The sequence below is a fragment of the Perognathus longimembris genome, chromosome 8, assembly GCF_023159225.1.
Source record: "Perognathus longimembris pacificus isolate PPM17 chromosome 8, ASM2315922v1, whole genome shotgun sequence".
Classification (NCBI taxonomy): Eukaryota; Metazoa; Chordata; class Mammalia; order Rodentia; family Heteromyidae; genus Perognathus; species Perognathus longimembris.
Genome location: NC_063168.1, coordinates 56,442,242 through 56,468,807, shown reverse-complemented (window position 1 = coordinate 56,468,807; position 26,566 = coordinate 56,442,242). Strand labels below are relative to the sequence as shown.

Below are 26,566 nucleotides of genomic sequence, written 5' to 3'. Positions count from 1 at the left end.
GTCCCAGATCCTTCTGAGGACTGTTGATTCTTTCTCCATTTTGGGTTCTGAGCATCACTTGGATGCCTGTCCTGGAGAAATGGGTACTGGTGAGAGAAACTAAATATTCACTCTTGACTCTTGGGCTGCTTCGTGTAAGGAAGATGCAGCTGGTGAGAGGGAATGTGGTCAGCAAGTCTACAGATGTGTTCTCATGGCCCTTTCCATTCATCCTTCAACATCACAGGAAATGAGAAGGAATGCACTGAGTTCACATGCGCACCTCAGATCCGTGGGGCTCTTCCTGCTTCTCCTAGGGTATACAGTAGCATGTTGACTTCCAATGCCATCTAAGAACAATCCCCGCAGCCATGCAGTGGGCAGTCGTGCAGTGTGGGGCAGGAACTTGGAGAAAAGTGAGGTTGGGTATGGAGGAATCTGTGACAGGTGGGTACAGGTGGCTTTCCACACATGGTAATCAGGAAGAGAACCTGAAGTAATGATTGGGAGATGGAGAGGTGCACGTGGCTACTCCACTAGAATTGGCATCTGAATGTAACAAGTGCATCACTCTGCTGAAGGGATGAACACGTCTATATATATATATATTTTTATTATCAAACTGAATTACAGAGAGGTTACAGTTTCATACATTAGGCATTGGATACATTTCTTGTACTGTTTGTTACCTCGTCCCTCATTCCCCCATCCCCTCCCCCTTCCCCTTCGCCCCCCCCCCCCCATGTGGTGTTCAGTTCATTTACACCAAACAGTTTTGCAAGTATTGCTTTTGTAGTTGTTTGTCTTTTTTTACCCTGTGTCTTTCAATTTTGGTATTCGCTTCCAATTTCCTAGTTCTAATACCAGTATACCCGGTTTCCAATATACTCAGATAAGATACAGAGAAAGTGTAGGTAGAACCACAGGAAGGTGATACAAGAAAATCATCAATAATAGAGGCTACAGTTACATATGGCATGTTGAAAGTAGTTACAACTGTGATATAACAATCGTTTCCATAACATGGAGTTCATTTCACTTAGCATTATCTTATGTGTTCGTAAGGGTATAGCTATTTGGCTCCTGTGATCCTCTGCTGTGACTGCCTAAACCTGTGCTAATTATTCCCAATAAGGGAGACCATAGAGTCCATGTTTCTTTGGGTCTGGCTCACTTCATTTAGTATAACTTTTTCCAGGTCCTTCCATTTCCTTACAAATGGGGCAATGTCATTCTTTCTGATAGAGGCATAAAATTCCATTGTGTATATGTACCACATTTTCCTGATCCATTCTTCTACTGAGGGACATCTGGGTTGGTTCCAGATTCTAGCTATGACAAATTGCGCTGCGATGAACATTGTTGTGCTGGTAGCTTTAGTGTGATTATGTTTGTGGTCTTTTTGATAGATACCCAAAAGTGGGGCTGCTGGGTCATAGGGGAGTTCTATGTTTAGCCTTCTGAGGAATTTCCATACTGCTTGCCAGAGTGGCTGAACCAGTTTACATTCCCACCAACAATGAAGTAGGGTTCCCTTTTGGCCACATCCCCTCCAACAATTGTTATTGTTAGTTTTCTTGATATAGGACATTCTTACTGGGATGAGATGGAATCTCAATGTTGTTTTGATTTGCATTTCTTTTATGGCCAGTGATGTAGAACACTTTTTCATATGTCTCTTGGCCATTCTTCATTTCCTCATCAGAGAAGTCTCTATTTAAGTCTCTAGCCCACTTGATGAGGGGGCTATTGGTTCTTTGCGGTTTTGTTTTGGAGGAAGGTAATTTTTTTAGTTCTGCATATATTTTAGAGATGAGGCCTTTGTCTGTTGAATGGCCAGTAAAGATCTCCCAATTTGTGGGCTTTCTGTTTATCTTGCGAGCTATGTCCTTTGCCCTGCAGAAGCTCTGCAGTTTGATGCAGTCCCATTTGTCTAACCTTTCTTTAATTTGTAGCCTTTCTGGGTCTTTGTAAAGGAAGTTCCGTCCTGTGCCAAGGAGCTCAAGTGTTTCTCCTACTCCTTTGATTAGTGTTTTCATGGTGTCTGCTTTGATTTCTAGGTCTTTGATCTATTTGGAATTGATTTTGGTGCAGGGTGATATATAAGGATCTAGTTTTAGTTTGTTGCATGTGTTGAACCAGTTTTGCCAGCACCATTTGTTAAAGAGGCTATCTTTCTTCCAGACTATTGTTTTAGCTCTTTTATCAAAGATTAAGTAGGCGTAGTTCTGTGGGTTCATTTCTGGGTCTTCAATTCTGTTCCATTGGTTTTCAGGCCTGTTCCGGTGCCAATACCAAGCTGTTTTCATTACTATAGGTTTATAATACAGCTTGAAGTTGGGTATTGTAATTCTTCCAGCACTGTTCTTTCTGCTTAGGATTGTTTTTGCTATTCTAGGTCTTTTATTGTTCCATATGAATTTCTGGATTGCTTCCTCTATTTCATTAAAAAATGGTGTTGGGATATTAATGGGTATTGCATTGAATTTGTAGATAGCCTTTGGCAATATTGCCATTTTGATTATATTAATCCTCCCAATCCAGGAGCATGGGAGGTTTTGATGAACAAGTCTTACTGTGTATTGACCTGTACTACTGAAAGATGGGGGAAGGGAGGCCAGTCATCAGCCTTCTTTATCCCTTATTCACCATAGTGCTGTCTTTCTTTTTCAAAGCAATTAATCCATGCAGTTCTAGGGATTTGAATTAAGGGCTTCATACTTGCTAGGCTGGTCTGATGCCAGCTAAGCCTCACTGTCCGTGCCCTGATTTTTTGCTGGCTGTTTTAAGGACAGGATCTTGCTTCTAGGATTCAGCTACTTTAGGCTGCCTGTCATGACAAGGATGACAGATGCCCTTCTCTGCCTTCAGCTTCCTTTCCACGGAGATGGAGGCTTTCAGACTTTTCTGCCCAGGCTGGCCTTGAGTCTTGCTTGAGTCTCTGTTTTTCAGCCTTCCAAGTGGCTAGGATTATGGGCATCAACCACAGGCACCTTGCTCAAAGAAATTAATTCTTAATTGACAAATAAAAATTATGCATGTTAGCATAACATAACAGGATTATTTTGAAGCCACAAAATAAACATTTCAGGATAGATTTATACACAATTGTCCATAAATTTCAAGACCATTATCCAACTTAATAAATATTATTAAAAATCTAGAGCCAGGCGCTGGTGGCTCACGCCTGTAATCCTAACTACTCAGTAGATTGAGATCTGAGAATCTTGATTCCAAGTCAGTCTGGGAAGAAAAGTCTGTGATTTTTTTTTGTTTTTAAAAAATTTTATCTTTAAATAGTTGTACAAAGGAATTGCCATTTAACAATGTAGTGTATGAATATAATGAATCTCGATCAATGTAACTGCTTTTACCATTTTCCCCCATCTATCCCACCCCACACCACCCCTTCCCTCCATTTTCTTAATTTTGTAGACAGTGTATTCAATATTATGACTGCAATTCTCCCACATCCCATTTCTTCTTCTTCTTCTTCTTCTTCTTCTTCTTCTTCTTCTTCTTCTTCTTCTTCTTCTTCTTCTTCTTCTTCTTCTTCTCTCTCTCTCTCTTTTTTAAACAGTAACATTTTCATCTTTATTAGTCATCTTGAATGTCTGTAGACTTAAGCCTTGGGTCCCAACAGCTTTCTCTGTTGAGAATTTTTTAATAGTGGTTCCTAGGAGATGGCAGTTGTAGCAGCTTCTAACCAAGCACCTACAATACCTGGAATTACTGTTTCTCACTGTCACCTCTGCAAAATCTTTTAAAAGCAGCTTTAGGCCAGTTCTGTGAACTTGAGGTCAGGCCTCCAAAGTCCTTCCAAAGCTGACAACGTAGATCCCAAACTCTACACACCAGTTTACAGCAAGAACTGGTCACCAGGACTCGGAAGGAGGCTGTGGGTTCTGGGGGCTGAGAGCTCCACCATTCCTACCACACTGGCAGGACCTAAGTGCAGAAGGAGCCTGCAGGTCTAGTCTCTCTTGCTCACCACAGCTGTTATTTCACATCTTTTCCCTGGATTTCTTCTGTTTCTTTTGTTCTTCATATTCAAGTATTTTCTGTTGGAAATAACCTGTAGGAAGATGCCTGCTCTTCTCAGCTTTCTGAATGAAAAGAGAGAAGAGCTGAGTCTTCACAAATTTCTTCACAAATCGCCGGTTTGTTTTGGAAGTCAGAGCCTTATAGAAGGCCCGTTCTTGGAAGTGGCCTTGCCCATTGGCCTCCCGCTTGATGTGGGAAGCTTAGTGACCAACAGTTTTGACAAAGAACTGTACAAAAGGGCCCGAAACATGTTCATTGATTTGTTGTGAAGTCTTTAACTCATTGATCCCCTGACCAAGGGAGGCTAAGATGTCATCCTGAAGCTTCGGCAGTAGGATGTCTTTTTCATCACCAACTGACAATAAGAAGACTCCTTCACAAAGATCCACCAACAGCACCTCTTCCGTGGGGCTGTCCATCAGCTCCTGCCGAAAGCGCATTTGGACTCCAACTATGAAGGGGGTGGGGCAGCAGACAGTGTCCAGAAGACTCTCTGGGATGATGGGAATGTAGGTGTGTGCCCAGCTGAAGGGGTAGAGCAGCACAGCAGCAGCATGGATGCACTGAGACAGAGTGCTCAGCCCCACGTGACCTCACATGGCTCTCTTGGGGCCAATTGTGGTTATTGAAAGCTACCAGGTGGGTGCCTTAGTTAACCTGGGAAATTCCTAGGTTCCAGAAATCTCTATGCAAGTATTCATTTATGGAAAGTCCCACAGAGGTGGCTGCTGTAGGCTTTGCAACAATGCATTCTTCAGGTCATTACTGCTCAAGTCACCACTTAGTCCCTTACACACACACACAAACACACACACACGCACAGAGGATAGATAGATGGATGGGTAGATAGACAGATAGATAGATGACAGAAAGATAGGTAGACAGAGAGAATCAGAGAGACAGGGAAGAGTCAGAGAGAGAGAGAGAGAGAGAGAGAGAGAGAGAATCAATCTCAGGCTTTTCTCTTCTTTGCTAGCTTTCATGGTTCTTCATTTTTCCAGCCAAATTGCCCCTCACCGAGGCCAATAAAAACGCAGATACAGAAACCTAGGTTCCGATTCTTAGTACCAAGCTAGCACTTCCTGTATCAGAAAGACTGAGTCTCTAAGGGTCTAGTTAAATCCCCAGCTGACTAGAAGTCCCCTCCCAGCACGAACCTCAGGATCTGAAAATTCTATATAGGAAGGAAGTTGGGGGTGAAGATATTTTCCTGGAGGTACATCCCCTAATCTGCTTTCCAAATGCTGATGTGAGGGAAAAGGCCGGAACCTGAGGCCTGGGCTACCACAGAAACCCCCTGCTTCCACACAGGGTTAGAGGTGGACAAGCTATTTCCAAAGCAGATGATACCTCTTCCACAGGGACGAGCCTAGAGACAGTTCCTTTGTGGTGATCACTGGTTTTCTTATAATTTTCAATACACAAACCCTAATCCCTATCCAAACTTCTTTTCCTTTGGAGCCCACAATAGTCCCCTTCCCTCTACCTTCTGGTATTTCCCCAACTTCCTTTTCTTTTCTCTATTTCATTTCTATGTAGGGGCTGGGGCTTGAACTCAGGACAGGCTGCTTTCCTTAGATTTTTCGCTCAAGGTTGACACTCTACCACTTGAGCCATAACTCCACTTCTGGCTTTTTTTTTTTTTTTCCTAGTTAGTTGGAGATCAGAGTCTCACAGATTGATTTCTCTGCTAGGGCTGGCTTCAAACCTTGATCCTCAGATCTCAGCCTCCTAAGCAGCCTGGCTTCCTAGCTTCCTTTTCTTCCCTAAAGGTTAGAACCAAGGTTGTTGTTAGGTTTTTTAAAGTAGGTAGCCGGTAAAGGAGAATGCCACATGGTATTCAGGCAGGAGAGAAAAGTTTATTAACGAACAGCTGGCCTGTGGCCGAGGTGATCCATGGCCAGAGAGAAGGGAGAGAAGGGAAGCGAAGGGAGAGAAGGGAGAGAAAAGCCCCACTTCTTCTCTTCATTTGTCTCTTCAATTAACCACCAAAAAGCTGGAAGTAGAGCTGTGGCTCAAGTGGTAGAGCACTAGCCTTGAGCAAAAAGCTCAGAGACAGTACCCAGGCCTTAAGTTCAAAGCCCAAGACCAATACACACAAAAAAATTATAAACTCACCATATGATGTTTCAGTTCATGTACACGAATAATATTCAAACTAGTGTAAGCATACCAATCTGTTCATACATTTATTATTATTTTCTTTTTTTACTGTTTTGTGCAGGTCCTGGGGCTTGAACTCAGGTCCTGGTGCTGTCCCTGGGCTTTTGTGCTCACTGCTAGTTCTCTACCCCTTCAGCCACATCTTCACTGCTGACTTTCTTGGTATTTTAGTTGGAGATAAGAATCTCTCTGATTTTCCTGCCCAGGCTGGCTTTGAATGGTGACCCTCAGATCTGAGACTCCTCAGTAGCTAGGATTATAGGGATGAGCCACAGGTGCCCGGCCCAGGTCAATAGTAACATTAAAAAATATTTTTTTTTTTTACTTCAAATAGGGGTTTTTCAGATTTCATGCACATTATAGCACATCTTAGAGTTTGGCTCCTTATTGTATGTACATATCACATCTTGTTTTTCTAGTCATGTGTGTGGGGACAATGGGTTCATTACAACCTTTCCACTCCTGTGATTAGTACTCCAGTGAGCAGTAGTGGATAAATATGCTGAGTCCCTGCCTTTTGCTCATTGGGGGTATCCCTAGAGTATAAGCCTGGAATCCTGGAAATTCTGTGTATAGCCTCTGAAGAAGTGTAAAATGATGCTCCGTACTGACTATGACATTGAGTTATTTTGCAGTCTATAAACAGTATGAACAACTAACTTTCAAGTTGGTAACTGGAAGTTTGCGCATTGTGAACTCATAGTTTGTAAATGTTTTAAAAAATGTTTAAATAGGCTGGGCCGCCCTATGGCTCATGTGTGTAATCTTAGCTACTCAGGAGGCTAAGATCTGAGGACTGAGGTTTGAAGCCATCCAATAAACCACTCAAAAAAAAAAAAAAAAGAAAAAAGCTTCAAGCAGAGCTGTGACTCCAATGGTAGAGCACTAGACTTGAGCAAAAAGAGGCGCAGGGATAGCCCACAGGCCCTGAGTTCAAACACCAGGACTGGCACCAAAAAATGTTTAAATAAAGTCTTTATTCAATAAAAATTAACAAACTTTGCTTATAACTATTGTTACAGCAGTCTGCGAGTATGAACTGTACTTTATCAGAGAAGTACAGTTTGTTTTTTATGTTGTATTTTTAGGAAGAGTGTGACAGAATCTAACACCTTTTTGTAGCTGGGGTCAGGCAGGTTGTCTTTACACTTGTATGTTTTTATTTTTAGTAAAAACATTTTATACTACTAGGGAGACTTGGACTCATGGCTCCTTGTTCTCACTGGGCTTTTTTTTACTCAAGACTGACAATCTACTGCTTGAACCTTACCTCTACTTTTAGCTTTTTGCTGGTTAATCAGATAAGATTCACAGTTTTTTGCTTCAACTGGCTTCGAGCTAGGATCCTGAGATGTCAGCCTTTTACATAGCTAGGATTACAGGGCTGAGCAGCCAATGTCCAGCTTGCTTGACACTTGTGTGATTTTAAATCACAGTCCATTACTGTACTCACATTTCTTTTGAGAGGTAACACCATAAATCTTATATTGCAAACAAATTAAGGCAGTATCCCATTCCTTCCCCTGATAAATGGTAGGATTCCGTTCAAAACCTTTGCAATTGTTATTTCCCCACAAGGCTAGAGATCTTAATTATTTATTCAACTGTTTATAATTTGGACTTTTAAAAAGCAGTTTTCTCTGGCTCCTCTAAGTTTAGATGAACAGGAGATGAATGCAATTTCTTCTAAACTTGAATTCAAGAAAGCTGCTCTAAGTAACCCAAAGTAGCAGCTCATGTTTGATAAAAGCAGGACCTTAATTATTAACAATGTTTCCTGCAATGGTTACTTGCTAAATAACTTATTCAGTTCAAGGATTTGATGATTTCAGCCTTCTGTGTTTATGAGAGCTTTTGAAAACAGTTACCTCATCCTGTGCAAATAGGATTTCTGCCTTGTTAGTTTGATAATTAGAAGTAGGAGAGGCGAGGAAAATGCATTACTGGAAATGCTTCCCTTTTTCTTTTCTCTCCCCCCCCCCACATTGTTTATCAACTTGGGGGTTTCTCTTTGTAAGTAATATTGCCACCATCTACATATATGATGCTTTCTGCCACACGTTGTACTTTTAAATATGTATTCTCAAAATGACAATGGGTAATTACATGTAATAGTTTATATTTTATGAACTCTTCAGATAGACTAGTTTAAATATTAAAAAATGTAGGGAAAAGAATAGAAAGATACCCTAAATAGCTTTCTTGAATCTTACCTACTCCTATCTGATTTCTATTCTTATCTGATTTTCTCTTCCCAAGATTATTTTGAGGCCAGAATGCAAGTATTTCACAGTGGATTTTTATAAAACATAAGGATTGTTAGTAAATAATTTCAAGAGCATTATCCAACTTAAACTAATACTATTAAAAATCTAGGGACTTATTCAGGCTGTGGTAACACATACCTGTAATCCTAAGGTTGAGATCTGAGGATGATGGTTCAAAGCCAGCCCTGGCAGAAAAGTCTATGAGACTCTCATCTCTTAAGGAGCAATCGAAAAGTGGGAAGAGGAGCTGTAGCTCAAGTGGTAAGGTGCCAGCCTTGAGTGAAAACGCTGAAGGATAGTGCCCAGGCCATGAGTTCAAGTCCTAGCACCAGCCAAAAAAAAAAAAAAGAATCAAAAAGTTTAAGAAAAAATTAACAGCCTATTTATTTAAGTGAAGATCAAAATAATATTCTTCCGTTGCTGAGATTTGGTCTGTTGGTCCCTGTTCTCTATTCTCCATGCATTTTTTTCACTGAAGAAACTAGGTTTTGCCGGTTGTGTGCCTGATATTAAGATGTACTCTGTGCTCTGGATTTCCCGTAAATAGGATATTTATGTAAAAGGGTTTGATTTTTGCCTGGCTTACATTAATAAGTATAGGTGGGTTTTTCCTATGTGATATGCCATCTACCTTTCTGTGATATTGGCAGCTGTGGATGGCTACTGTCTAGATATTTTTAGGGTTTGCTAATGATGATATGCAAATTCTTTTATGGTAGCTCTTTGGTATTGTGCTGTTTTTTTTTTTCCCCCCCTTTGGTCAGACATGGGGCTTGGACTTAGGGCCTAGGTGCTGACCCGGAGCCAACCTGAGGTCCACTTATGGCTTTTTTTGGTGTGTGAGGTTAATTGGAAATAAGAGTCTCCTCAGATTTTCCTTCCCACGCTGGCTTTGAACCAAGATCCTCAGATCACAGCCTCCTGAGTAGCTAGGATTACAGATGTGAGCCACTAGCACCTTCCTCCCTCCCTCCTTCCCTCCCTCCCTCCCTTCTCTTGATTATTTTCTAAACAGAAATTCCCTTTCTTCAGTTATTTGGTTGAGTTCCAGGTTTTATACAGAAAGGGGTATTATCAGGGTTCTTCAGAGAAATGGAACCAATAAGATAGATGCATATCTGGTGAAAATGTACTGCAAACAATTTGACATTTGATTCATTGGGTGTTTATGATAACATGAAAGCTATACATATCCAATAGAAACTGGTTTGAATTTTGAACTTGTTACTATTTTATTAGTCTTCCAGAGAAGAAGCCTTGTTTTCTCTGCTTCTTATAGTTTCCCCTCTAGCCCAGGTTTTTAAAAAAAGAATTGAATGGTAGTAAAACATATAACAATTGAAACTTCCTCTCCACCATTTTGAATGCACATATCATTAGTGTATTTATAATTTTAGTGTAATCCCTTGTTCCTACTTCACTCTCCCAGCTCTGTCTTGGCTTCTTTCCTTTTCCTTGGTGTACTTCCACATACCCACTCTCATCTTCACACACAACTGTTTTGTGTGTGTGTGTGTGTGTGTGTGTGTATGTGTGTGTGTGTGTGTGTGTGTGTGTATCTTTCAGTCCCTTCTACAGCAACCTCTTACCTCCTCATCGCTCCTTAGACAGGTAGGTAGGTAGGTAATTCTGCATGAATGGGGTCCCAGCCACTTGCCTCCCTGGTTTGCTTTGTGTGTTAGGCTACATTGTGGCCTCTCCCCATTGGATTGCTTTGTTCCCTGACCCTCCCTTGTGGATATTGTCTTGTGTACTCCATGAGTCAGGAATTTTTCTCTTCCACATCATGGCTGACATTTTCTATTTCTTTTGGTGTGTTTCCCTTTCCTTGAATAGCAAACACTCAGTGTTTCCCTAACAACCTGATGGCCCTAGATATTGGGTCTTGAATGACCCTGGTGGGATGTGGCAGGGTGTGGATGAGCCTCCCTTCTGCATCCCTCCTTCCTGTTCTGTGTTTTCTCAGTTCTGATCACACACCCGAGGATGCTCTATGTAGAAGGAATCACTCTCTTCTTGGCCTTGAGTGAAAAACTTCCTTGGCCTGATGGGGGTCCCTTCTGTGAGGTCCAAAGCTCTTTTCTAAAGTAGAAAGGGCTGTGTGTTTTGCCAGCTCCTCCCTCCCTCTTACAGGTCAAAGGATAGATTTAGCTCGAAATAGGAAAAGTGTAGTTCATCCTCGAGCAAAATATTGCCACCAGGAAGGCAACAGTGCAAACAGTATATGACGACTGTTTTCTTCTAAGGAAAGCAGTTTCATGGAATTGTTCCCATTCTGTTTACAAAGATAAAGGGGTCCCCATAGATTAGGTCTTCCGTTGGCCAGTCATCCCCCAGCCTCTCATTATGTTTTTTTCTGTGTGTCACTGCTGTCTCCCTTACCAAGTGTCTTGATCAGATAGATTTTTGACCTTATAACGATTAACATCTTGATGCTCCCATTGCCTGTGACCCACTACCAAACCAATGGCCTTGTTTAATTTCTTATGTCCCTGCCTTCCTTTTCCTTTCCATCTAAAAATATTCTTCCACTCATCATTCTTGAGATTATATATATATATATATAATATATATATATTTTATCTTTTGACTCGTCTCCATTCTCTTTATGTCCTCATTTTAAAACGTGAATATCTTCCAAGAGTGTATGGCTCCATGTCTTTTTCCCCCCTTGAATCTTTTTTGGCCTTTAAAATGTTGGCCCTTCTTAGAACTTGAAGGATTTTCTTAATCACTCTCTAGAGACCCATCCCACGTTTTGGTCTCTCAAACTAAACTAATCATCTTCTCTAGTCATCTTCTCCATGGACTAGTCTTTTATTCTGATGTCCATGACTTGGAACATGTCTTTGTTCTTACATTTGCCCTTGGCTTTACACTAGAAGTACTGTTCCAGTTAACCATGTTTTAGAGCATCAAGTTTTACTGACCTTCTTTTTCCTTGGTCCCTGCCCCTTGCTCATCTAATCCTCGAGTCTGGAATTCTAGTAGTTATCTCCATAGGGTTAATTTGTGTGTGTTTGGGGTGGGGGTACAGTCCTAGGGCTTGATCTCAGGGTCTGGGAGCTGTTCCTGAGCTTTTTCTTTGCTCAAGACTAGCACTCTACCACTTGAGTCACTGTGCCACTTCCAGCTTTTTGGTGGGTAATTGGAGTCTCTTAGTCTTTCCTGCCTGGGCTGGCTTTGAATTGTGATCCTCAGATCTCAGCTTCCTGAATAGCTAGGATTTATAAGCATGAGCCATGCACACCTAGCAAAATTATTTCCTTACTTGATACTTTTTTTTTTCTTTTTGCAACACTGGGGATTGAACTCTATGCCTTGCATTTGCTAGGCAGGTACTCTACCATTTGAACCAGACCTCCATCCAGCCCCTTACCTATATTTTTAAGGGAATGTTTGGAGGAAAGAAGATGCATGGGTCCCCCACCTCAGACCATTTGGAACTATAGGGACCTTACAGTTATTGTTTTTTAACCTAATTTTCTCTTAGAAAGTTTAGTGTCTCTCTTTGTAAAAATGCATGTACATTGCTCCAACTAAATTGATGTTCATTAGTGATCGTTAAGCCTTTGCTCTGGAAATAGAGCAGGGAAGAGGGAGTCCTAATTTAAATCATAGAATAGAGAGGGCATTTTTTTTTAAACCACTGAAATTGATGGTAAAACAAGGGAAGGAAGAAGAGTTAAAGAGGAGACACACACTTATAAGGCCCAGACATTACTGAAAGTGGAAGTAACTGTAAATGAAACTGGAGGAAGAGATAAATGGCAGCCACGAAGGAGGAGGGGAGTGGTGTGGTAGCTGCTCTTTGGTAAGTGGTACAGAATGGGGGCGTGGGCCATCTTTTCTGCATGCTCCATGTGGTGTCTGCTCATGGCTTTGCTTCCTTGTTGGGGCTGTGAGATAGAGTGGCCTTGCTCTGTTGACTGCAGGATTTGTGCCCATCCAGTGGGGACAGAGGGGACAGATGGAGGAATGGGGCAGCTGTGTCTTAGTCCTACTTGCAGTGTAGGTTGGTAAGTTGGAACAAATGTACACAGTAGTGGATTTCCTTAAGTTAGTGGGCTGGGGGTTATCACTCAACTTCTAGACCTAACACAGCTTGATCTCATTCATTTATTTACTGACATCCCACCATGTTTAGGGAAAAGGAGCATTTGTATGCTGGAGCTCATGTCTTCCTGTCCCTGCTTTCTGGATTCAGAGAGGAGAGGAACTTAGTGGGAAGGCAGGTGCACAGGCTCACCTTTCTGGTGGTCAGGGCAGGAACGAGTAGAGGCAACCCAGGTCCTCCTGTTCTGCATAGGACTTAGGGTTTGTATCTCTCTCATTGGTCTCTGGAGCACAGTGGTCACAGGATGGCTACAGAGCAAGTTGCTTCTAAGATGCAGAGAAGAGGAAAGAGGGCTTCTGCTCCAGAGGCTCACAGAAGAATCTTGTGACCACCAGATGGAACCAGCTGTTTCACTATCTTCTCCTTCCCAACCCAACAGGCTTACAGTTCAAAACAACACTTACATCATCAAAACAGAAGTGTTTACAATGTTAAGCCTCAGGCTTTTAGTAATTTAGTCCTTATTCTGGTGACAAAGGGAGTATCCTTGTCAAGCATAAATCTGGAAAAAACCAGGCCCAAAGGAAGTATTTCTAGCCTTTCTGAGGCCTGAGTTTAAATGATAATATAGCGACACATTGGTTCAAAGGGAGTTACCTCCATCCCAATCTCCTCTGTTCCTTTTGTCTTTCACGAATGTTTTGTGCAAGGCTATAGCTCTTATCCCAGTCCTAACAAGAATGAACTAATTTAGTGGGTTGATGGTGTTTGCGGTGTTTGCGTGGCTTGGCAGTTTACCTTTTGCACAGAGCCACCCCGGTATCATTTCCTCCCATCTAGATTGTCCGTCATTAGAGGGTTAGCTTTTTTTGTAGATCAGATCACACTATGGAGCAGGTTCACTCTCGTGGACTCAGTTTGATGTGATAATGCACGATCCTAACAATTTCAGTAAGTAGTAGTTTTGCCTAGTCTAGAATTGGTGGGTATATCTTTATGATTTTCATTACGAAGTAGCCTCACATTGAATCTGGGTAAAGGCATGCTATTTTACAGTATATCTATATATCTATATACCTATATATCTATATATATATACATACACATGTATATACATATAAATACATATAAACACATACATACACACATACATTCACACACACACAAATTACATGAAGTAGAAGAGAATTACTACAGAAAATAAAGGACTGGGCCGGGGGGAGGGGGGGGGGGTAATGAACACACTGTAATGCTGTTCACAAGTCCAAGAAGTCTTGACTTCTATTATTAAAAAGATAAAAAATTCATAACTTGTTATTCTTATACATATTATTCTTAGGTACTAGTAAGTGTAAAACATTTTACCTCAATAGCAACTTTATATTACGAAATACCTCAAAAAATTAAATAAATGTTTCTCTAGTGCTCCATCATAACAACTATTTCAAAAGGAGTATCAAATTGCTATTATTTTCCAGTTTTAATGTGTTCCCTTTTTTCTGGTACAGAGTTTGAACTCAGGACTTCATACTTGCTTGGCTCTCTTGGTCAGCTGGTGCTCTACCACTTGAGAAATGCCTCCAGCTTGACTTTTCATTATTAATTCTGGAGATGGAGTCTCGGGAATTTCTGTCTGGGCTAGCTTTGAACTGTGGTTCTCTAAATCGCAGCCCCCTAAGTAGTTAGGATTCCATGCATGAGCCACTGGGGCTGAACTTTAGTGTATTCCTACTTTCGTAAGCATTTTTCTTCTCATCTGTTTGTGACAGAGCTTATATATGCTGCAGAACCAGAAACTGAGGCTCAAAGACATTGACCAACAAATCTACTAGCCTTAAGTAGCAATGGAATGTTTGTAGTTGATTAGTCTTCGCTGTCCAAGTGTGAGATCTTTTTGTCTTATCTCCTTCTTGTACTCTTTTTCTTTTTTTTTGGCCAGTCCTGGGCCTTGGACTCAGGGCCTGAGCACTGTCCCTGGCTTCTTCCCGCTCAAGGCTACCACTCTGCCACTTGAGCCACAGCACCGCTTCTGGCCGTTTTCTGTATATGTGGTGCTGGGGAATCGAACCTAGGGCCTCGTGTATCCGAGGCAGGCACTCTTGCCACTAGGCTATATCCCCAGCCCCTGTACTCTTTTTCTTTATAGTTTCCCAATAAGTGCCGCCCACTTATTTATTAGACATCTGTTCATGACTAGATCTTTCTTTTTTAAATCTACAGGTCCACTGTCTTGTATGAAGCCTTGTTCAAAGTGTTGCTTTGAACCTTCTGATAAAAATACTCCTGTGATGACCTATTTATTGTGAAGCTTCTTGACTCTCCAGGCAGATTCCCTTTCTTTTTTCTTTATTTTCTTTTATTATTATTATTATTATTATTATCTTTAAGTAGTTGCACAAAGGAGTTGCCATTTAACAAATCAGTTTATGAATACACTATATCTTGGTCAATATCACCCCTTTCAATATTCTCACCCATCCCTTCCCTGCCCACCCCTTCCTTCACTCTTCCTTATGTAGTAGATATACATTAGATTTTTGACTACATTTTTCCCCACTCTCTTTCTTCATTTGTGTACCCTTTCCCCCTTGACCCTACACTGCCCCTTTTGAGTACCCACTTTCTGATGTTTTATTTTGCTGAACTTGGTGGTTTCTAATATACCATGAACAGTCAGCCACGGTATGTGAAGGAACAAATATGCCTCATGTGGAATTTGTACAAAGCTCCTTGACAAGTTTAATTTCTTGTTCTTCCCTTCCTTGTCAACGCTGTTATTTATTTTCTTGTCTTAACCCTGTTTCTTCCTAGAGTGGCACGTCTTTCCTCTCAGAACGTGATGATCCATCATGGCCAGACACAGGAATATGTGCTCAAGCCGAAGTACTTCCCAGCTCACAAGCTCCTCTCCGGTGATCAGGCCATGGAAGGTTTGCTCCCGTTAAGATACGGGCAGGATCCTGTGATGTCCCCTTTTCATTGTGAGTAACATCCTCTCAACCATTTTTCCTAACTATGGTGTCAGACTTTGGACATCCTTTGTTTGGTTTATTTGAATTTCACTGGTCATAGTAGATAAAACTCAAGGGTTGTTTTTGTTTTTTTAAAAAAACAACAACACCACATTGATTCTTAAAACAACTAGACAGTAGATACTATAGCATGGCTTCATTAGTCTGAGGAGAGACCATTTTCCTGGCTTTGGGGAATAAATCTACTGTGGTCTCCTTGTAATTCTGTCTCTGGGAGATGTTCTCCATCAGAGACAAATTTGTTCTCATTTTAAGCACAGTTGTACCTCTGGCATGTTTACATTGATCATGTTTTCTTTAGTAACCTGGCCAAGATTTAGTCCCTGTGAAATGTCTCAAGTGCCCTATGTCTGAGGTTCACCTACAGGGCCTCGTTTTTATGTAAGAAGGTCTGTCTACTGTGAGTCTATCAAGCCAGGTGATGGGGCAGATTTATGAAGCATTTATAAAGGACTATTGCATCCGTGGCCAGCGTAGCCAGTGTCTTGCTATGTGGGAAGCTCTCAAGGACACAGGCCCTGGCTGGAAGGATGGGGAATGTGATGATTTGTGGTTTAGGTATTACAGAGTGTCTGCTGGCAGCCTCAGTAGAAAACGCTGTGGAGCGAGACACAGACCATTCAAAGGGAAGAGCTAGCCACACATTCTCCTTCCAGCAGCTTCCTGCTCTGTTGTGCATGCTGACGGATGGCCCGCACCATCAGTAATGAGGAAGCGCCATGCCAGGTGTGAGATGGAAAGGGCTGTCTCTCACCACCCACGACAGAATGAATAGCCAACCGGGACTTTTGCTACTGTTTGACACTTGAGAAGTCTCTCTGCTGGGGATTTGATTCCCTGCTGTTGTCCATCCTAATGTAATTGACATTTCCCTCAGAATGAGTCATTTTGACACAGAGTATCTATGAGTGAGTTTACAGTCTACTTTTCATCTCTCCAGAAAGTTCTGTGAAGAAATGGATGCCAGAACCTCAGAGCAGTCCTTTGGTGTGGTTTATTGAGATGAGGAGGAAAGTAAGCCTAGGGAGCAGAGGCAGGGAGGATGGTCTTAGGGAAGATTACTGAAATCATTTCCTTACCCTCAGGGAAGATCATTTCTGTCATTTACAAAAGACTGTGTGTGTGTGTGTGTGTGTGTGTGTGTGTGTGTGTGTGTCTTAAACATCCTTTGATTTATGTACATGATAGCATGTCCCTTCCATGTGGCTATCTCCTGAATGTTTAAACATTTTAAATTCCGAATTAAGAAAATAATAAAAAGAGGCACTTCTTATTTCCTTGGGGTCTTATGTAGATGTGTAGTTTTAGAAGCTCTCCAAAGCTACAACGTGATGAAATGATTTTTTTGAAAGTGTATAGTCATATTGATAAAGAAGGAGAATTCTGAACTACATGTAGGTTCCAAGAGAAGATGGTTTGAGAATCACTAGTATTAAGTCTGAACACTGTGGTTTTGATGGGCTATTGATGAAATGGGATTGGAATGAAATTTCCACTGTGTGTGTGTGTGTGTGTGTGTGTGTGTGTGTGTGTGTGTGTGTTTAAACTCTTAAGCATTATTCTTTATTGAATTGTCATCTCAAAGGTTTTATAGTAGTATATGGAGACAAGTTTCTTGTTTGGGATGTCTTTAGCTTTCCTACCCTCCTGTCTAAATGTGTTTTCTACATCCCTGAGAACTGGTTAAGGCATGTAACAGTATCATAGTGATGGAACTCTCTCTTCTCAAACTATCCAAAAAATGGCCCTTGTTCAAAACCAAGCTCAGGAACTGACTGAAACAATTAGGCATACAGAAAGGAGAAAGGGAGATGCGGCTATTTTTGCTGAGTCCGGAGCTCTACTGTGAGCTGGAGGTCTAATGGGAAAGTTTTCAGGAGGAGATAATTTGGCAGGACTATTAAGGATACTGGAATAGGAAAACTGAGAAGAACATTCGGAAGATTAAATCTGGAAAAAGGACATAAAGTTGAAAGGACCCCAAAGTATTCTGTCTCTTCACATCCCCACGCTGTATCAACTAGAACACACTCCATAGAAACCTAAATATGGAACCAAATGGAAAGGTAGTAACAGGAGTCCAGGAAGACAGAAGCTCTTAAGATCTTCATTTTTATCTCTATGGAAGAGAGAAAATCCAAACCAACTAGCTTCTCATTGTGCTGAAACATGGGGAGGTCAAACTGAAACATAATTCTGACTCTAGAAAAATAGCAGAGAGTAAGGTCACATGGACCTGGTCTATCCTGGTATGAAATGGAAGGATTTTTTTTGGTTTGTGTCATCACCTTCCCCCGCCACGACTTTGGGAAAGTTGTGAGGACTAGAGAATACATTTAGGCTGTCAAAGGACAAGTATTATTTTACTCTTTCAAAAGCTATTTTTCTTTAAGTAGTTGTGCAAAAGAGGTGTCATTCAACAGGATAGCCTTGGGAGCCAAGAGGAAAGTTAAGGATGTTGCATAAGTTATTATTTAAAAATGTCAAAATATTTCTTAACTTACAGATTGTAAACTGTACCCCATGGGCTCTGTAGCTTGCCAGTGTTTAATGTAGAGACTCACAATTTCTCAGTCTACTACACACATCTAGATTTGGGTCCGTTGGGTGCCTAGAACCTGATAGTTGGACTGAATGCTGTCAAAGAGACTCTTCCATAACACCAAGTTTCATATCATGACCATTCTCTAATTAGTTCTGGAGGCAGTAGAAAAACAGAAACTAATGTGAAATCACTTCTCTCTGTTAAGTTTAGTTTCTTTCTTTGAATGTTAGTGTGACAGGCCGCAGAACAATTGAGAGAATAAGGAGTTAGTCCTAGGTGTTTACAGAATACCCATTGGCATTGGTACAAACAGCATTTTCATCAGATGAGCTAGCCATGGTCATAGGATTGGACTGAAGCCTATTATAATACCACCTGAATTCCTCAAAAAAAGTGAAATATAGAAATTCCAACTCCTAGGGACTTAGAAACACAATTTATGCAAAGATCCCTGCACACATGGTAGAAGAGGTATTACTCATCAGACCCAGTCAATGCGAACAAACTAAATGTTCATCAAATGATGAACAACTAAACAAAACGAGGTATTCACATGCAGTGAAATATTAGCCATTGAAGGAATGAGGCACCGATTTTCTCTCCATCCCCTGAAATGTGCAGAGTGAAAGAATCCAGACACACAAGAATCCAGACTACCCATACACTGTAGGATTCCACTTATGTGAAATGTCTAGAAGAAGAAAATCCACAAGGATCGAGATTAGTGGCTGCCGGGACTGGGGAGTTTTATAAATAAGGAGTTTATTTGGGGATGATGAAAAAGTTCTGGGATTAGATGATCACCATAGCTTTACAGGGAATACACTAAAAGGGATGAATCTCTCTCTCTTTTTTTTTTTTTTTGGCCAGTCCTGGGGCTTGGACTCAGGGCCTGAGCACTGTCCCTGGCTTCTTTTTGCTCAAGGCTAGCACTCTGCCACTTGAGCCACAGCGCCACTTCTGGCCATTTTCTGTATATGTGGTGCTGGGGAATTGAACCCAGGGCCTCACGTATACGAGGCAAGCACTCTTGCCACTAGGCCATGTCCCCAGCCCATGGGATGAATCTCTTAAAAGGGCTGAATTCCATGGTATGTGAATTGTATTGTAGTTAAAAATGAAAATACATTTACAGGAATAATCCCTAGGTGGATAGTACTGAAGACTACACATCTACTCCAAGATCTACTCCACTCAAGCTCCAGAAAGCGAAGGGTGCAGTGGCGTGGACTTGCTCCAGCATCTTCCTTGGTGATAGCCAGGGAAGAGTTCAGCATGTAAACCGAGTTCTTGTATGCTTGGCTAAGTTGTATTTTTAATCTAGAGGGAGAAAAGTTGAAATGCCATAACATTTGAAAGTCAGTATTATAAAAATGGGTCTTTTGGAATGTTAGCATGTACTCAGGAGTCAGTTACTCCCACACAAAGAGAGGAGCTTGGTACAAGCCATGAGTAGATGATCTTGAGAGTTGTGAGTGTACATGTCATACACTAAAAATACCGCAGGATGCTTGATAATATTAAAATGCAGAAATACTTCTATCCCAGTGTATAATAGGACAGTTTTCCCATTACAGTCAGAAGATACTCCAAGCTCATTAGAGTAGATTACTTACTTGGTGGGGGCGGGGGGCATCTCTAAATGAGCCTAAACACACTCTTGGGTGCATGGACCCATTGACTAGTGCTTTCCAGACAGTAAAGGGAGAGTCCTAGTACTAAGAGACTGGGGGCCTCCAGTGTGGATACCCGCCAACTTGGGCCTCTTTTATAACATAATGCTAGTATTTAGAGAGGTTTAGAAATCTGAACTGTGGGAGGTGACTTTCTCCTTGCCAGTTCTAGCTGTTTTCCTCTGGAGATAAGCTTAGGTTTAAAATGGATTACTTAGTTTCTTTTTTTTCTTTCTTTTTGCTGCTTTTAGGGTTTGAACTCAATGTGCCTTTGCTCATAGCTGATGTTCTATGGCCTGAATCATGCCTCCAACCTAGTATTTTGCTGGTTAAATGGAGATGGAATCTTGTAGACTTTTCTGCCTGGGCTGGTTTTAAACTCTTGTCCTCTAGGTCTTTGTCTACTGAGTAGCAGTAATTACAGTTATGAGTTGTCAGTGTCTGGCTAAAATGGTTTACTTAGGTTTCAATGTCTCATCTAAAATTTTAGGTTTTTTTTCAGTTCATTGAAGCACATATTTTACATTTCATGGAAGGCAAATGACATGTTTTACATATTAACTTCACAAAGATTTTTTAACACAACTCAACAGTCTTAAAATAATTGCTGACTTACCTTCTGGTGTGCTGAGATGGGGAGGGAGAGAAATGACCAACAATGCAAATATACAGAACTGATAAATTGCAAGAAAAAAAGAAAGGTTAATAGGATGAGGCTAGTTCTGTATTTTAAAGTGATAAACACAACTCTTCTGTTTTCCGGAGCGGGATGGGGGGTAGGGGGGAGGGATGGGCAGGACCACAGCTTCCCTGGGGCCACTTCAGGCAGAAGGAAACAGGCAGCATAGAGAAATCATCTTAGCCTGGATTCTGTGGTCTGAGTTGATCTTTCCCAGTCTTCCCAGCTTCCTGACAGCTCTGGTCCCACCTATACAGTCAGTCATCAGCTGACTGAAATCTTCCTTCCCCTCTACTGATCCCCAGGGCACTGGAGTCTGTTCTCATAGCAGCATCGTGGTTGCCTGAGCTCCTTAAAACCTTGTTGTGGCTGGAGCACAGTGCATAGACCCAGACTATGAAGGGTGTGTATATATACTTTGGCCCCAAGAGTCCTCTTCTTTAGCTTTTAATGACATGATGGTTGACTGTGTATATGACAGTGTCGGCCTTCCTGCTTATGCTGAGGCTGACATACAGAAGCTTGAGCAGGCAAGAAAGGCATCTGAAGGGGTGACAACAAAGTACATATCTCTTCTTGAAAAAGGGAAGTTCACGTGTCTGATTGGTGGGGTTAGGGGAAGAGGATAGTGTGTGTGTGTGTGTGTGTGTGTGTGTGTGTGTGTGTGTGTGAGAGAGAGAGAGAGAGAGAGAAAGAGAGAGAGAGAGATTCTCTGTGGTTTTGCAGATGGACTGAACACAGAGGTTACCAGTGATGTCTGGGTCTTCCTGATGGCCTTGACTGAGAAAGGAGAAAGTAGTTTTGCACGTGGTTAGAGGTGACAGCCAAAATTTTTTGCTTTGGCAAAATAAATGTATTAAGAGAAGGCAGCATTTGTCCTAGACAAGCCTGCTGCTGCCAACCACTTCAAGGAGGTCAGCAAGGACATCCCATAAGGCTGGTGCGGTTATAGAATGCTCTTAGGGAGAGTCCCTGCTGACGTGGAGAGTCTCCATGATGGGTCCGAGGGCATGGAAAGCCTGACTTAATGGCTCTTTAGCCTTGGAGTAGAGTAACAGGCTAATGGTAAAGGCAGGTATAGTTTGTCTAGATAAGAACTGGAGACAGATTCTTTGGGCATGGGTGGATTCTAGGGTGGAGAAGAGCATTTGAGAATGTTTGCGAGGAAGAGTCTGGTTCTGAGAGCCACTACAGCCTCGATGTGGATGTTGAGGTTTAGGATGTGGGTGGTATTACACCTCCGGTGGAGAGAGAAAAGCAGCAGCCGCAGCAGCTATGGTCCGTGTTGGCCCTTCCGCTTCCTGGAGACTGACAGTGATGTGTGGATGGAATGTTCTTCAGAACGGAGATTTGAGATTTGCAGATGGACCAGGTACATAGTTGAAGGGAGAGAAGATTTCCAGAGATACTTTTGAGCAAACAAAAGCATCTTTGGGATTGTTCCATACCCACTCAGTAGCTACTGGATGGCTTATAATGATGAAAGTTGACAAAAAAAAATAAACACTGAAGAGGACGAATAGGTATGAAAAGAGACTACTTTAAAGAAGAGAGTGGTGGTCACAAATTGTACCTTTTCCTTTGCAAATAACACCTTTCTGTAGCTACCTGCTCCCCTCCATACCATGTCACGTGAGGATTTAACACTTGGAACCAGTCTCCCAGCTGCACTGCAGTATAGGAGTTGGTACTAACACCAGCTAGAAGCAAACCAGCCACTCTTTGAGGATTCCTGGCAAAGACTTTGGTTTGAAAGCATAGACAGTAAAACATTCTGTGTATAGATGGACACGTTCTTGTGACTATGAGGGAACAGGATTTTGCTGATCTGGACTCCTTGGAAATGCAGATTTCGCTAAAGGATGGATATGTAACCTATTGCAAAGAAAATTGTTGGAGCAATCCTGACCTTGGTGAGGAATGGGAGAGAGGGAGTGGTTTTATCAAAGACTTGGCTCAAATCTGGGAAGGTATGGGAACATGAATGTCTCCTGTTGCCTGATTGGATACAGAGTTTAAGATGGGTGAGGAACAGTAGACATAGATTGATTGCAAACTCTCTCATGAAGCTTATCCAGCGATATACAAATAGTGACAGGGAGGAGGAGGGATCATTCACAGTGAAGGATTATATAGTTTAAATTCTTCCACAGGCAGGCTTGAGTGCCAAAGAAAGGTTCTTATTCCCAGAGCCCAAGATTTCATAACAGCAAGGAAATTCAAGGATATTTCTGGATGTTAAGCTCCAGATTTTCAGAGAAAAAGTATTTGAACACCAGAATATTTTAAAATTGGTGATTTTTTTTCTCCTCTAGGAAAAAATTTAGTGCAAATGAATGTACAGTTTGCATGGAAGAAACTGGAAAGCAACCTTTCAGAAGTAACCTGCATTCAAAAAAGAAAAAAAAAGATAGTTACTACTCAGCCTTTGCATTTCAGTTTCTTCAGAAACTGAAGGTTTTTGTGGATTTTTTTTCCTTTGGAATGAGGAAATACTTACGGAACAGACTATTAGTAGAATTGAAATACTAGCTTTCATAGAATGCCAGTGGCTCAAAGCTCTCATCCTAGTAGATACTCAGGAGGCTGAGATCTGAGGATTGTGGTTCGAAGCCAGCTTAGGCAGGAAAGTCCATGAGACTCTTATGGTCAATTAACCACCAGAAAACTGAAAGTGGTGCTGTGGTGCCGTGAGCATAAAAGCTCAGGGACAGTGCCCAGGCCCATGAGTTCAAGTCGGATGACTGAGAACAAAAATTGAAATGCTAGGTTTTTAATGATTTTTTTTTGAAATATGATTTTAGTTCTGCATTGTAATACTGTTTTTTCTTCCCAGTGAGGTAATTGCAGCATGGTAAGTTGATTATTATTATTTTTTTTTGCCAGTCCTGGGGCTTGGAGTCAGGGCCTGAGCACTGTCCTTAAGCTTCTTTTTGCTCAAGGCTAGCACTCTACCACTTGAGCCACAGCGCCACTTCTGGCTTTTCTATATATGTGGTGCTGAGGAATTGAACCCAGGGCTTCATGTATACGAGGGGACCACTTTACCACTAGGCCATATTCCCAGCCCTTGATTATTATTATTTTTAATGCCAGGCAAACTTTAAACCAGGAAACACACACACACACACACACACACACACACACACACACACAATCAAGTATATATGTGTGTGTATTTTTGAAAGTCATTCTTTAAGCTGCTTTCATTGTCCACACCTAGTGTCTAGAACATTTTTGTAGTCCTTAACTTGCCTTCTCAAGGTTCTATTTTTTTAACAAAAAGGAAGAAGAAAACACATTTCAGATAGGCAGAAGTTGCTTTTGTGAAAAACATCATCATTATTTAAAAAAATCCTTGGATCCTGGAAACAGATTTGGAAAGCTTTGGTGAAGAAAGCAGAATTCTGCATAGAGGGGGTGAGGGTGGCCCCTGGCTTGGGGGCCTCGTTTGTGGGACTGAGTGTTCCCCTGACTTGCTAACGAGGCTGGAAAGCCAGAACCTCAGCAGCTGGGCTCTGTGTTCAGTGAACGCCCAGAAATGGCTACAGGTGCATCTCAGGACTGCACCCGTCTGACTCCCATCCAGCATAAACCAGAGCATTTCCTCCCACACGCTCAGCTTGCATTCCATTGACTAGTAAGAGCCTGTGTCTGCTTCTCTTTAGGGGCTTACAGAGTAATCCTCCCCAAACAAAGTCCTGTGATTTATGTTTTTTTCCCCTTTATTCATCAATCAAGAATATTGTTTCCACCTTTTGTGGTTCACTTAGGCAGGTAAACTTCTGGCCCCAAGGTTGCTTTTTTTTTTTTTCTTTCTTTTGTTAGTAAGGATAGATAAGGTGTGCAGACCATAACGTATTTCCGTGTGCTTTAGTTTGTTTTTTTTTATAGGGAGAGCAGGTGGTGGATATGTTTTTGTGGAGAATAATTCTCTGACCCATTCTATTCTTTTAAAAAATATTATATTTACCTCCAAATAAAAAGCAAGAATAATAAATGGTGTTATTTATGCACCAATCTTCCCTCTCCTTTCTTGCTGTGGCTTTCTTGTGTCTCCTCTTGACTTGGGCTTGACTTGCGTTGAGCAGTGGAATGGGGTGGGGTGAACCCACACCGAGTGCAGGCTTCAAGGAGCACTGGATGTCTCTATAGCTCCTTTCTCTTCTCCCGGTAAAGACCTGCATCTGCTCCGGTGACATGCCAATGTCCTGAAGTCGGCTGCTGTTGTTGATGATCATTTTAGGGAGATTAGGGTTGAGAGTTTAGAACAGTCTGGACAGATCAGTTGTTATAGTTGTTCCAGTGATGCCATTATCTTCAGACAGGAAATACCCAGGTAAGAAGATATCAGTATAGATGACCTCACCTTTGGGGCAACTTTAGACTAGAAGATGGGTGGGCACTTGCCCACAGACAAACCAATCTGGGCTTGCCAGCTGCCTCTGAGGTAGTCTTGCAGAAGAGCTTTCTCAGTTAGAGATGATGCTGATTAAATTAGAGTCACCAGCATCTCTCTGAAAGGATCTGTAAGTTAGAGTTGAACAGTGAGTACCTGGAAGAGAAATGGAATATCATAAGGAAGTGCAGTTACAAGGCAGACGCTTCCTGTCACACTCAAGTTGGGTAACCATGACTCTAAAAAGGGGTGGTGAGGGGTAATTTGAAGAAGTTGATACCAGTACTCTAGTGTCCTAACATCTTTCTACTTACTGAAATAGTTTGAGTCTCTAGGAGATGTGGCTTATAGGACTCCCTTATTCCATCTCCCTATTGCTTCTTAACAGCTTAACTGTAAACCCCTGCTGCTTGAGATGCTGTGCACTCTTAGTATTGTTTTGTAGATGAGAGATCCCAGCTAACACATGTTCTGTTTCTGCCAACTCTCGAGCAGCTGTGTGTCCCGATCACTCAGCGCATCAGAAAGATTGTGCTGCAGAGAAGGAAAACCCAGCTGCTCAGCCTCTTTCCTTCACTCTCATTATAGCTCTAACGCCTGCCCACACCCTGTCACTTTTAAGAAAGCTTGGGATGGGTTGGCTGATGGGGAGAGGAATGGATGGTTCAATTCCAACAGTTCTGAGAGTCTGGAACAGTTGGAGAATCGTTCTGTCTGGCCTGGGGGGGGTCACTATGATGTGGTATGTTGCCATAACCATGGGTTTGAGTGCCCCTTTTGATTTTTCACAGAAGTGTTCTCACTTAGGGTTGGGGGATTCTTGCTCACCTGGAAAGGAGAATGTCCAGGGTGAGGTTGTTTATGAGTGTGGCTAAGGGAGCTTTATCAATATGACTTCTGAAATCCCATCACACCTCCTATTCATCCATCTTTATTGGTGTGGGTTTACTGGCAACCACAACGTGGTCTATGTGTAAAGACCTATCAAACATGCTTTGCCATGTCTTGCACATAGAAAAATACCAATATTAGATGATTCTTTATAAAAAGATCTTCTCAAACACTTACTGGAGAAAGTATTTCATAATGTTTTTGTTTGTTTGGTTTTTTGGTCAGAGATCCTGGTTTCTAAACCAGGATATACCTAGAGGGGAATGTACAAAGGCATTGTAAATGATGTCACTGGGCATTACACATTAGGTAGTTGGGAGATTAAGACATGGACTTTTTTGCAACTATGGAGCACTTTCTATGCAGCACTTAGTATGCATTAATCCAACTTGTATTATAATATATGCATTTATTGGTTCAACGGGAATATGTTCTGAAAAGGATGTTGTTGGTGAACTCATCACTGGACAACCGAAGAGTACACTGAGACAAACCCAGAAGGCATAGATCAGTCACTCACGGTGGCCTCCATCTCTCTCTGTCTCTCTTCTCTCTTATTTCTGTCTGTCTGTCTGTCTGTCTGTCTCTCTCTCTCTCTCTCTCTCTCTGATACCAGTTCTGGGGCTTGAACTCAATGCCTGGGTGCTGTCCTTTAGCTTGTTTGCTCAAGGCTAGTGCTCTACCACTTGAGTCAAAACTCCCCTTCTGGATTTTTGGTGATTAATTGGAGATAAGAGTCTCTTCCCAGGACTAGCTTCAAACCATGATCCTCAAATCTCAGCCTCCTGAGTAGGTAGGGTTACAGGTGTGAACCACCAGTGTCTGGCACTTTGTGGC

At 41.8% G+C, this 26,566-nt stretch overlaps 1 protein-coding gene and 1 pseudogene across 7 annotated transcripts in view; one reads left to right on the top strand and one right to left on the bottom strand.

The window, feature by feature from the left end:
* Ltbp1 (latent transforming growth factor beta binding protein 1) overlaps positions 1 to 26,566 on the top strand; it is a 376,707-nt gene that overhangs the window by 109,446 nt on the left and 240,695 nt on the right. For all 7 annotated transcript variants that reach the window (XM_048353153.1, XM_048353151.1, XM_048353150.1 and 4 more), the window contains exon 4: positions 15,322 to 15,491. In XM_048353153.1, coding sequence (XP_048209110.1) covers positions 15,322 to 15,491 — 170 coding nt within the window. The remainder of the gene's footprint in view (positions 1 to 15,321; positions 15,492 to 26,566) is intronic.
* Positions 3,727 to 10,881, bottom strand: LOC125356780 (annotated as a pseudogene).